This window comes from Haliotis rufescens, unplaced genomic scaffold (genome assembly GCF_023055435.1).
Source record: "Haliotis rufescens isolate VD_foot unplaced genomic scaffold, xgHalRufe1.0.p SCAF_15, whole genome shotgun sequence".
In the NCBI taxonomy this organism is placed as follows: domain Eukaryota; kingdom Metazoa; phylum Mollusca; class Gastropoda; order Lepetellida; family Haliotidae; genus Haliotis; species Haliotis rufescens.
In genome coordinates, this window is record NW_025963835.1 from 21,137,336 (window position 1) to 21,150,777 (window position 13,442).

General features: G+C 40.8%; 1 protein-coding gene across 1 annotated transcript in view; it reads left to right on the forward strand.

The window, feature by feature from the left end:
- The first annotated feature begins 583 nt into the window (after nucleotides 1-583).
- Nucleotides 584-13,442, forward strand: part of LOC124135244 (equilibrative nucleobase transporter 1-like) — a 72,337-nt gene continuing 59,478 nt past the window's right edge. Inside the window, exon 1 of the mRNA XM_048395848.1 lies at nucleotides 584-1,104. Coding sequence (XP_048251805.1) covers nucleotides 584-1,104 — 521 coding nt within the window. The remainder of the gene's footprint in view (nucleotides 1,105-13,442) is intronic.

Consider the following 13,442-nt stretch of genomic DNA (forward strand, 5'->3'; position numbering starts at 1 on the left):
CAAACGGGGTGTAGACATAAAGCTTTATCGTATCATACATTACATCAAGTCAATTGAAAATTGAATTATTGAAGTTAAGGGGGAATTGGTCTCTGTTAAATTGGCATTACTATCAACTTTAATTCACGTTATTCCAAAACTATTTCTTTGTGGTAAACTCCAATGTTATAAAATATATTACTCACAAGAAGTTAAGGAACACCTATTCTTTTATATTACTGTAATTAATCTGTCATCCCATGGTAGCTTAACTATAGTAATATAAAATATTCGAATGTTCTTTAACTTAATTTGAGTAGTATATATTACTCTTGTAGTTGATGGTTACTCTACTTAAACAGATTGACCGACAAGTGGCACCAGATCTAGGGGCATACTGCCCCTTTAATATGTTTGTGTTTATGCGATTCTTTATTCAATATATTGTTTAATTTGTATGATCATTGAATCGTCAATATTGTGAGTTTCACCATTAATCCGTATATTTCAGTTAGAAACTTCCAACATGGGAATTCAAAGCTGACCTTCAGTATCAGCTGACCTCAACCCTCAACATCTGACCTCTGACCTTTGACCCAGCATAATGAGCAACAGACCGTGTTCGAAGCGCGCGTGTACTCTCACGTGGTCCGTGCTGGAGTGTGTGTTCTTCGCCGGCGTGGTGCTGGGTTGGTCCTGGCTCATGGTCGTCTTCAGATCAGACAAATACTTTGTGGATTTGTGTAACATCACTGACCTCGATCTGGGCCCCGGGGAGCTGCTTAAAGGAATCTACCAGACAACAACCAAAGCCCCGGTCAGACGAAAACCCTGTCGAAAACCAAACCGCAGACAACGTGACGTCACAGAAGACGTGCAAGTTTACAGTGCCTATTACACAAACCTCAAACATGCGTCCACTGTGGCTGTGTATGACGTCACGACAGTCGCAGCCAATGAGGAAGCTGAGAATTCTACGAGAAAGGATTTCATTGGTTGTTGGGAGCAGAACGAGCAGCTGCGGGTGTTGTTTGCCCTGGTGGTGATCATCCGAGACGTTCTTGTGTTTCCGATTGGAATATTCTTTGACAAGTATGGTACCACACGGACCCGGCTGCTCACGGTGTAAGTAGTCGGGCAAATCTGCCATGTCAGATTTTTATGTCATGTTATGGTCATGCTCTTACGTTCAGATATACCTATATATCTATATATACCACCGCTTGGTACGATAAATCTATGAAAATCTTCTCTTTTACCGTTTGGTGGTTTCAAAACTATTACCCCTGTTTATGAAACGAAAAAGGATTTGAATATGAATTGAAAAAAAAGGGTAATTTATATTCAATTCAAATTATATATATATTGTCCTTTTTCATATGTATATAGTCCTAAATATTGAAAATTCGAATTCAATTCCTTTTTCGTTCCTTAAACAGCGGTAATAGTTTTGAAACAACCCAGCGGTAAAGACAAGATATTTCATGGATCTTTTTTACCAAGCAGTGTTAATTAAAACTCGAATTGGGATTGGTGCTAATAGCACAGAAAGCGCCCGGAACCGGAACATGATTTACCTTTCAAAAACGTCGACCAGACCGAGAAATAAGTATCTGACCTCACACTTCACCATTTGAGCATGTATTTAAGCTGTGAGAACAGGAAACATGAAACACGATAATGCTTTCATAATCAGCAATTGTCAGACAGTTCGTCGTGTGTCGGGCTTCGGGCTTTCCTCCCACATTAAGCTGACACGCCATGATATAACTGGAATACTGTTAAAAACGGCGTTAAATCCAACTCACTCACTCACTCATCGTGTGTCTGCCATCACATTCATGGTAATGGTTCTTCAAAATTAACGCAATTATTCCATATTTCAAAAGTATCCAAACCGTTGCCGTTAAATTGTGTGAACAGGTATTTTAATTCCACACGCCTTGATATGTCTCTCTCATGCAATTAATCCCAAAGGTGGCATTACCTCTGACCAAAGATTAAACTTCTTTGTTTTCACTTTCCATGCTATACAGAGGTCAAAATGCAACTCTATGCGGAAATTGAGACTTGAACGATATCAGATTATAACAAGTAAATAAAACGAAGATTTGTAAATCTGATCTGACAATATTATAGAACATATATTCGCGAGAATGAGAATTGGAACCCCAGTGGTCGACCCGTGAAGGTCCGGGGAAGAAAATAGGTCTTCAAAAACCCATACTTGTCGTAAGAGGCGACTAACGGGATTGGATGGTCAGGCTCGCTAAATTGGTTGATGCATGTCATCGTATCCCAATTGCGTGGATCAATGCTCACGGTGCCAATCACTAGATTATCTGGTCTAGCCTCGATTATTTACAGACGGCGTCATATAGCTGGAATATTGCTGAGTGCGGCGTTAAACAACAAACAAACAAACAAAACACGAAGGACGTTACCAAGTTACCGTATAGTTCTGATACTATCATTAAACAACAAACAAAACAAGAAGAACGTTACCAAGTTACCGTATAGTTCTGATACTATCATTAAACAACAAACAAAACAAGAAGGACGTTACCAAGTTATCGTATAGTTCTGATACTATCGTCAAACAACAAACAAAACAAGAAGGACGTTACCAAGTTATCGTATAGTTCTGATACTATCGTTAAACAACAAACAAAACAAGATGGACGTTACCAAGTTATCGTATAGTTCTGATACTATCGTTAAACAACAAACAAAACAAGATGGACGTTACCAAGTTACCGTATAGTTCTGATACTATCGTTAAACAACAAACAAAACAAGAAGGACGTTACCAAGTTATCGTATAGTTCTGATACTATCGTCAAACAACAAACAAAACAAGAAGGACGTTACCAAGTTATCGTATAGTTCTGATACTATCGTCAAACAACAAACAAAACAAGAAGGACGTTACCAAGTTATCGTATAGTTCTGATACTATCGTTAAACAACAAACAAAACAAGAAGAACGTTACCAAGTTACCGTATAGTTCTGATACTATCGTTAAACAACAAACAAACAAGAAGGACGTTACCAAGTTATCGTATAGTTCTGATACTATCGTTAAACAACAAACAAAACAAGATGGACGTTACCAAGTTACCGTATAGTTCTGATACTATCATTAAACAACAAACGAGCAAACAAAACAAAAAACGGCGTATAGGGGCTGTCAAGTTCCGATGGTCGCAGGTTCGAATCCAAACCTCAACCCAATTGTCGTCCTTGGTTTGTCCGCATCCTATCCGTGCTCATGGATGCTACATAAATGAAATACGGAACAATATTTCGTGAAAAAACATACCTTCACTCAAACACTTCAAGTTGAAACTGACGTGTTTAAGGTCAAGTGTCACCACCACGCTATCAACGTACAGGGACGTTGCATAAGCTGGGTATTTTTTCAGTCTCAGAGATCTAAGCGCTGATATTATTCAGCTGCTGCCATTAACACTTTGTAGTTTGACACAAATTGGGGAAAAAATCATTTATTGATGATCTGAAACCGTTTTTGATCTTTGTTACAACTGAGCCCCTTCAACGCGTCTCCATCTCGTCACCTGCCAGTTGAACGTCCATCTCGCAATTGTACACACGTTCATCGTGTCGACATTCTATCTCAGAAAAACTCAACCCTTTTCACACAGAAAATATCAAACATTTCAAGTGAAACAAATTTCCGATGAAGTGAAAACTGTTTTATTTCTTTGTTGACAGTTGGAATGCCACATTTAATACTTGACATAATAGACAATATACCCTGACATCCGACAGTTCTTGGAATGCCATATTTTAATACTTGACATAATAGACAATATACCCTGACATCCGACAGTTCTTGGAATGCCATATTTTTATACTTGACATAATAGACAATGTACCTGACATCTTACTTTTCTTGGAATGCCATATTTTTATACTTGACATACCAGACAATATACCCTGACATCCGACAGTTCTTGGAATGCCATATTTTTATACTTGACATAATAGACAATGTACCTGACATCTTACTTTTCTTGGAATGCCATATTTTTATACTTGACATACCAGACAATATACCCTGACATCCGACTGTTCTGGAAATGCCATATTTTAATACTTGACATAATAGACAGTATACCCTGACATCCGACAGTTCTTGGAATGCCATAGTTTAATACTTGACATGCTAGACAATATACCCTGACATCCAACTGTTCTTGGAATGCCATATTTTTATACTTGACATAGCAGACAATGTACCTGACATCCAACAGTTCTTGGAATGCCATAGTTTAATACTTGACATAATAGACAATATACCTTGACATCCGACAGTTCTTGGAATGCCATAGTTTAATACTTGACATGCTAGGCAATTTATCCTGACATCCAACTGTTCTCGGAATGCCATATTTTAATACTTGACATACCAGACAATGTACCTGACATCCAACTGTTCTTGGAATGCCATAGTTTAATACTTGACATAATAGGCAATATACCCTGACATCCAACAGTTCTTGGAATGCCATATTTTTATACTTGACATGACAGACAATATACCCTGACATCCGACGGTTCTTGGAATGCCATATTTATTTACTTGACATGACAGACAATATACCCTGACATCCGACAGTTCTTGGAATGCCATAGTTTCATACTTGACATAATAGACAATATACCTTGACATCCGACAGTTCTTGGAATGCCATAGTTTAATACTTGACATGCTAGGCAATATACCCTGACATCCAACTGTTCTTGGAATGCCATATTTTAATACTTGACATACCAGACAATGTACCTGACATCCAACTGTTCTTGGAATGCCATAGTTTAATACTTGACATAATAGACAATATACCCTGACATCCAACAGTTCTTGGAATGCCATATTTTTATACTTGACATGACAGACAATATACCCTGACATCCGACAGTTCTTGGAATGCCATATTTATTTACTTGACATGACAGACAATATACCCTGACATCCGACAGTTCTTGGAATGCCATATTTTTATACTTGACATACCAGACAATGTACCTGACATCTGACAGTTCTTGGAATGCCATATTTTTAATACTTGACATGACAGACAATATACCCTGACATCCGACAGTTCTTGGAATGCCATATTTTTATACTTGACATAATAGACAATATACCCTGACATCCGACAGTTCTTGGAATACCATATTTTAATACTTGACATGACAGACAATATACCCTGCCATCCGACAGTTCTTGGAATGCCATTTTTTAATACTTGACATAATAAACAAAATACCCTGACATCCATAAGTGATATAACTGGAATACTTTTACAGCGGCGTTAAAACCAAACTCACTCACTCACACACATAAACACATGTTGCATCATTGTCTAACCCAAGCTACAATCCGAGGTGTGAGGCTGAAATTAATAAAGATAAAATAGATGAGCTAAGCAATCGGACATTGGGCTTTGTAATAATTAGGCCAGTGACATAAGCCTATGTCACCGTGCACCAGGAAGACCAGGTTTAGAGGCATCTGGGTTCCCCGTCGAGTCCATTACACTGTCTCCCTGTCGAACAAGCTCTGCTGGATTGTCCAGGGAGAATCGCTTTTTTATTGGTGTTTCTTCTGCTGATGAGAAATGTCTACATCTAATGAACTCCGACGGCTTAAAACACATCCCCGCCTGAGTCGTTAGCTTGTGCCGGACAGGTAAAATGGCTGAAGATTGGGTCCGAATTAAGGAGTTTCCGACTGATCGATGCATAGTCCGATACAACAGGCCTCTCGGGCATGGAAATGTTCTATTTCATTAGATATAAGTAACTATGTGTGTGACGTTTCCGAATTGCCGTACAGGCACAAATTAAAGTAACTATCTATCGTCTTCTATCTTGCACTCTCGGCTACTTTCTCGTATCTCGTCCCTCTCTCGTAGTCTCGTCCCGCTCTCGTAGTCTCGCCCCTCTCTCGTCTCTCCCTCGTACTCTCGTCCCTCTCTCGTAGTCTCGCCCCCCTCTCGTAGTCTCGTCCCTCTCTAGTACTCGCGTCCCTCCCTCGTAGACTCGCCCCAACCCCTACCCCCCACCCCTTCCTTGTACTCTCGTCCTCTCTCGTAGTCTCGTTCCTCTCAGGTAGTCTCGTGCCACTCTCGCACTCTCGTGCAACTCTCGCACTCTCGTCTCTCTCTCGTACTATCGTCCTCTCTCGTAGTCTCGTCCCACTCTCGTACTTTCGTCTCTCTCTCGTACTCTTACAGGTTCTCGTACTCTCTTTCACTCTCTCGCATTCTCTCTTTCTCCCATTCTCCATATCTCTCTCTCTCTATAACCCTTGTATGTATCTTTCTCTCAGATAAAAAAACGGAAACTCGGTCTAAATGAACTACGGCCCTGAAAGAACGAACTAGCCAGCTTCCTTGTAATAAAACTAACCATATCCGTACAGTTTTCCTGGATCGTGAATTAAATTGGAATCTCACGAGTCAACAGCTGATCTGAGGTAACGAGGTTACCGGTCTGGAAAACACACGTCGTGGGTGCTCCACCGGTTGTCTCACAGACAACTCCCCGTCGTAGTGTCAGTCAAATCACGGAGATGACGTTGCGGGGGACAGATGTAGTTGTCAGCCCCGCGTTTTGTCCTACTTTTTGACAAGGTTTCCTGTTGAAAAGAACTTCTGTATGTAATGAAATATCGTTAATATACTATGCTTAAAAAGTAGGGGATAGTGGGAATCAGGACATATCTTCTGATAAATATGGTATTGGCACATGGGAGTGATATGATAGCATCTCCTGAGGAGTAGGGACCAGATCTAATGGTTTTCTAATGGTTGGTGTTATAAGATGGTGGCGCACAAGGTCGTTAAAGAGGTCGGGGGTCAAATTTGAAATTTGCATTTTGTAGCAAATGTCACTAATTTCAGGTAAAACCACCTCTGTTGGCCAGAATTGCGTGAATTCTTCAAGGCACACTTCTGATGAGTCGACAAATGTCAGCTTGTCTTGTTCCACTCGTTCGTGAGGGCAATACCGATGTCATTGAGGGTGGTGGGTGGATTTTGACGTTGACGTTGACGTCTACCATGTTTAATCTTGGAAAGGTCATGGCTGAGTGCTGGTCATGCATGACATGGATGTTTTGCTGTTTGCGGAATTGGGTCACAATCCTGGAACGACGAGCACGTGCTATATTATCTTGAAACGTGCATTGACATTGTCCCGATAGTATCGACCCGTGACTCTACCATGGACAATATCAAACGCCATCGGCCAGTCATTATGATACCACCACATACCATTATGGACCCATCTCCCAAACGATTATGCTGTACGACGTTAAGGTCCATAAAATGCTCATATGGACGCCTCCAAACTCGATTTCTCCGGTGAAGGAAGTCGAGAGAGAACCCCAATAAGTGAAAAAACAACAAACACAATCAGCAAAATGTCGGTTATCTAAGTGCTAACGTTCTGATGCCTCTCCCGATAGTATCGACCCACGACTCTACCATGGACAATATCAAACGCCATCGGCCAGTCATTATGATACCACCACATACCATTATGGACCCATCCCCCAAACGATTATGCTGTACGACGTTAAGGTCCATAAAATGCTCATATGGACGCCTCCAAACTCGATTTCTCCGGTGAAGGAAGTCGAGAGAGAACCCCAATAAGTGAAAAAACAACAAACACAATCAGCAAAATGTCGGTTATCTAAGTGCTAACGTTCTGATGCCTCTCCCGATAGTATCGACCCACGACTCTACCATGGACAATATCAAACGCCATCGGCCAGTCATTATGATACCACCACATACCATTATGGACCCATCCCCCAAACGATTATGCTGTACGACGTTAAGGTCCATAAAATGCTCATATGGACGCCTCCAAACTCGATTTCTCCGGTGAAGGAAGTCGAGAGAGAACCCCAATAAGTGAAAAAACAACAAACACAATCAGCAAAATGTCGGTTATCTAAGTGCTAACGTTCTGATGCCTCTTGGGGTGGTCGGGTAGCCTAGTGGTTAAAGGGTTCGCTCGTCACACCGAAGACCCGGGTTCGATTCACGATTAAGCACAATGTGTGAAGCCCATTTCTGGTGTCCCCCGCGGTAATATTGCTGGAATATTGCTAAAAGCGGCATAAAACCATACTCACTCACTCACTCTGATCCCTCTGATTCAAATGACGTGCAGTAAGTTGTTGGATGACACGTGGACGTCGTGCACGCAGACGCCATCTGTGCAGACGACTTCGCACCGTCCCGGCTTGTACTCTTACACCACTGCCAGTCGCAACCGGTCGCTTATTTGAGTAGAAGTTTGCACCCATGTCTTAATGCCACCGGTCTGTCTAATCTGTCCTTGGCTGGAGTTGTTGCCCTTGGGCGTCCGTCGACCAGACCGAGAAATAAGTATCTGACCTCACACTTCACCATTTGAGCATGTATTTAAGCTGTGAGAACAGGAAACATGAAACACGATAATGCTTTCATAATCAGCAATTGTCAGACAGTTCGTCGTGTGTCGGGCTTCGGGCTTTCCTCCCACATTAAGCTGACACGCCATGATATAACTGGAATACTGTTAAAAACGGCGTTAAATCCAACTCACTCACTCACTCATCGTGTGTCTGCCATCACATTCATGGTAATGGTTCTTCAAAATTAACGCAATTATTCCATATTTCAAAAGTATCCAAACCGTTGCCGTTAAATTGTGTGAACAGGTATTTTAATTCCACACGCCTTGATATGTCTCTCTCATGCAATTAATCCCAAAGGTGGCATTACCTCTGACCAAAGATTAAACTTCTTTGTTTTCACTTTCCATGCTATACAGAGGTCAAAATGCAACTCTATGCGGAAATTGAGACTTGAACGATATCAGATTATAACAAGTAAATAAAACGAAGATTTGTAAATCTGATCTGACAATATTATAGAACATATATTCGCGAGAATGAGAATTGGAACCCCAGTGGTCGACCCGTGAAGGTCCGGGGAAGAAAATAGGTCTTCAAAAACCCATACTTGTCGTAAGAGGCGACTAACGGGATTGGATGGTCAGGCTCGCTAAATTGGTTGATGCATGTCATCGTATCCCAATTGCGTGGATCAATGCTCACGGTGCCAATCACTAGATTATCTGGTCTAGCCTCGATTATTTACAGACGGCGTCATATAGCTGGAATATTGCTGAGTGCGGCGTTAAACAACAAACAAACAAACAAAACACGAAGGACGTTACCAAGTTACCGTATAGTTCTGATACTATCATTAAACAACAAACAAAACAAGAAGAACGTTACCAAGTTACCGTATAGTTCTGATACTATCATTAAACAACAAACAAAACAAGAAGGACGTTACCAAGTTATCGTATAGTTCTGATACTATCGTCAAACAACAAACAAAACAAGAAGGACGTTACCAAGTTATCGTATAGTTCTGATACTATCGTTAAACAACAAACAAAACAAGATGGACGTTACCAAGTTATCGTATAGTTCTGATACTATCGTTAAACAACAAACAAAACAAGAAGGACGTTACCAAGTTACCGTATAGTTCTGATACTATCGTTAAACAACAAACAAAACAAGAAGGACGTTACCAAGTTATCGTATAGTTCTGATACTATCGTCAAACAACAAACAAAACAAGAAGGACGTTACCAAGTTATCGTATAGTTCTGATACTATCGTCAAACAACAAACAAAACAAGAAGGACGTTACCAAGTTATCGTATAGTTCTGATACTATCGTTAAACAACAAACAAAACAAGAAGAACGTTACCAAGTTACCGTATAGTTCTGATACTATCGTTAAACAACAAACAAACAAGAAGGACGTTACCAAGTTATCGTATAGTTCTGATACTATCGTTAAACAACAAACAAAACAAGATGGACGTTACCAAGTTACCGTATAGTTCTGATACTATCATTAAACAACAAACGAGCAAACAAAACAAAAAACGGCGTATAGGGGCTGTCAAGTTCCGATGGTCGCAGGTTCGAATCCAAACCTCAACCCAATTGTCGTCCTTGGTTTGTCCGCATCCTATCCGTGCTCATGGATGCTACATAAATGAAATACGGAACAATATTTCGTGAAAAAACATACCTTCACTCAAACACTTCAAGTTGAAACTGACGTGTTTAAGGTCAAGTGTCACCACCACGCTATCAACGTACAGGGAGGTTGCATAAGCTGGGTATTTTTTCAGTCTCAGAGATCTAAGCGCTGATATTATTCAGCTGCTGCCATTAACACTTTGTAGTTTGACACAAATTGGGGAAAAAATCATTTATTGATGATCTGAAACCGTTTTTGATCTTTGTTACAACTGAGCCCCTTCAACGCGTCTCCATCTCGTCACCTGCCAGTTGAACGTCCATCTCGCAATTGTACACACGTTCATCGTGTCGACATTCTATCTCAGAAAAACTCAACCCTTTTCACACAGAAAATATCAAACATTTCAAGTGAAACAAATTTCCGATGAAGTGAAAACTGTTTTATTTCTTTGTTGACAGTTGGAATGCCACATTTAATACTTGACATAATAGACAATATACCCTGACATCCGACAGTTCTTGGAATGCCATATTTTAATACTTGACATAATAGACAATATACCCTGACATCCGACAGTTCTTGGAATGCCATATTTTTATACTTGACATAATAGACAATGTACCTGACATCTTACTTTTCTTGGAATGCCATATTTTTATACTTGACATACCAGACAATATACCCTGACATCCGACAGTTCTTGGAATGCCATATTTTTATACTTGACATAATAGACAATGTACCTGACATCTTACTTTTCTTGGAATGCCATATTTTTATACTTGACATACCAGACAATATACCCTGACATCCGACTGTTCTGGGAATGCCATATTTTAATACTTGACATAATAGACAGTATACCCTGACATCCGACAGTTCTTGGAATGCCATAGTTTAATACTTGACATGCTAGACAATATACCCTGACATCCAACTGTTCTTGGAATGCCATATTTTTATACTTGACATAGCAGACAATGTACCTGACATCCAACAGTTCTTGGAATGCCATAGTTTAATACTTGACATAATAGACAATATACCTTGACATCCGACAGTTCTTGGAATGCCATAGTTTAATACTTGACATGCTAGGCAATTTATCCTGACATCCAACTGTTCTCGGAATGCCATATTTTAATACTTGACATACCAGACAATGTACCTGACATCCAACTGTTCTTGGAATGCCATAGTTTAATACTTGACATAATAGGCAATATACCCTGACATCCAACAGTTCTTGGAATGCCATATTTTTATACTTGACATGACAGACAATATACCCTGACATCCGACGGTTCTTGGAATGCCATATTTATTTACTTGACATGACAGACAATATACCCTGACATCCGACAGTTCTTGGAATGCCATAGTTTCATACTTGACATAATAGACAATATACCTTGACATCCGACAGTTCTTGGAATGCCATAGTTTAATACTTGACATGCTAGGCAATATACCCTGACATCCAACTGTTCTTGGAATGCCATATTTTAATACTTGACATACCAGACAATGTACCTGACATCCAACTGTTCTTGGAATGCCATAGTTTAATACTTGACATAATAGACAATATACCCTGACATCCAACAGTTCTTGGAATGCCATATTTTTATACTTGACATGACAGACAATATACCCTGACATCCGACAGTTCTTGGAATGCCATATTTATTTACTTGACATGACAGACAATATACCCTGACATCCGACAGTTCTTGGAATGCCATATTTTTATACTTGACATACCAGACAATGTACCTGACATCTGACAGTTCTTGGAATGCCATATTTTTAATACTTGACATGACAGACAATATACCCTGACATCCGACAGTTCTTGGAATGCCATATTTTTATACTTGACATAATAGACAATATACCCTGACATCCGACAGTTCTTGGAATACCATATTTTAATACTTGACATGACAGACAATATACCCTGCCATCCGACAGTTCTTGGAATGCCATTTTTTAATACTTGACATAATAAACAAAATACCCTGACATCCATAAGTGATATAACTGGAATACTTTTACAGCGGCGTTAAAACCAAACTCACTCACTCACACACATAAACACATGTTGCATCATTGTCTAACCCAAGCTACAATCCGAGGTGTGAGGCTGAAATTAATAAAGATAAAATAGATGAGCTAAGCAATCGGACATTGGGCTTTGTAATAATTAGGCCAGTGACATAAGCCTATGTCACCGTGCACCAGGAAGACCAGGTTTAGAGGCATCTGGGTTCCCCGTCGAGTCCATTACACTGTCTCCCTGTCGAACAAGCTCTGCTGGATTGTCCAGGGAGAATCGCTTTTTTATTGGTGTTTCTTCTGCTGATGAGAAATGTCTACATCTAATGAACTCCGACGGCTTAAAACACATCCCCGCCTGAGTCGTTAGCTTGTGCCGGACAGGTAAAATGGCTGAAGATTGGGTCCGAATTAAGGAGTTTCCGACTGATCGATGCATAGTTCGATACAACAGGCCTCTCGGGCATGGAAATGTTCTATTTCATTAGATATAAGTAACTATGTGTGTGACGTTTCCGAATTGCCGTACAGGCACAAATTAAAGTAACTATCTATCGTCTTCTATCTTGCACTCTCGGCTACTTTCTCGTATCTCGTCCCTCTCTCGTAGTCTCGTCCCGCTCTCGTAGTCTCGCCCCTCTCTCGTCTCTCCCTCGTACTCTCGTCCCTCTCTCGTAGTCTCGCCCCCCTCTCGTAGTCTCGTCCCTCTCTAGTACTCGCGTCCCTCCCTCGTAGACTCGCCCCAACCCCTACCCCCCACCCCTTCCTTGTACTCTCGTCCTCTCTCGTAGTCTCGTTCCTCTCAGGTAGTCTCGTGCCACTCTCGCACTCTCGTGCAACTCTCGTCTCTCTCTCGTACTATCGTCCTCTCTCGTAGTCTCGTCCCACTCTCGTACTTTCGTCTCTCTCTCGTACTCTTACAGGTTCTCGTACTCTCTTTCACTCTCTCGCATTCTCTCTTTCTCCCATTCTCCATATCTCTCTCTCTCTATAACCCTTGTATGTATCTTTCTCTCAGATAAAAAAACGGAAACTCGGTCTAAATGAACTACGGCCCTGAAAGAACGAACTAGCCAGCTTCCTTGTAATAAAACTAACCATATCCGTACAGTTTTCCTGGATCGTGAATTAAATTGGAATCTCACGAGTCAACAGCTGATCTGAGGTAACGAGGTTACCGGTCTGGAAAACACACGTCGTGGGTGCTCCACCGGTTGTCTCACAGACAACTCCCCGTCGTAGTGTCAGTCAAATCACGGAGATGACGTTGCGGGGGACAGATGTAGTTGTCAGCCCCGCG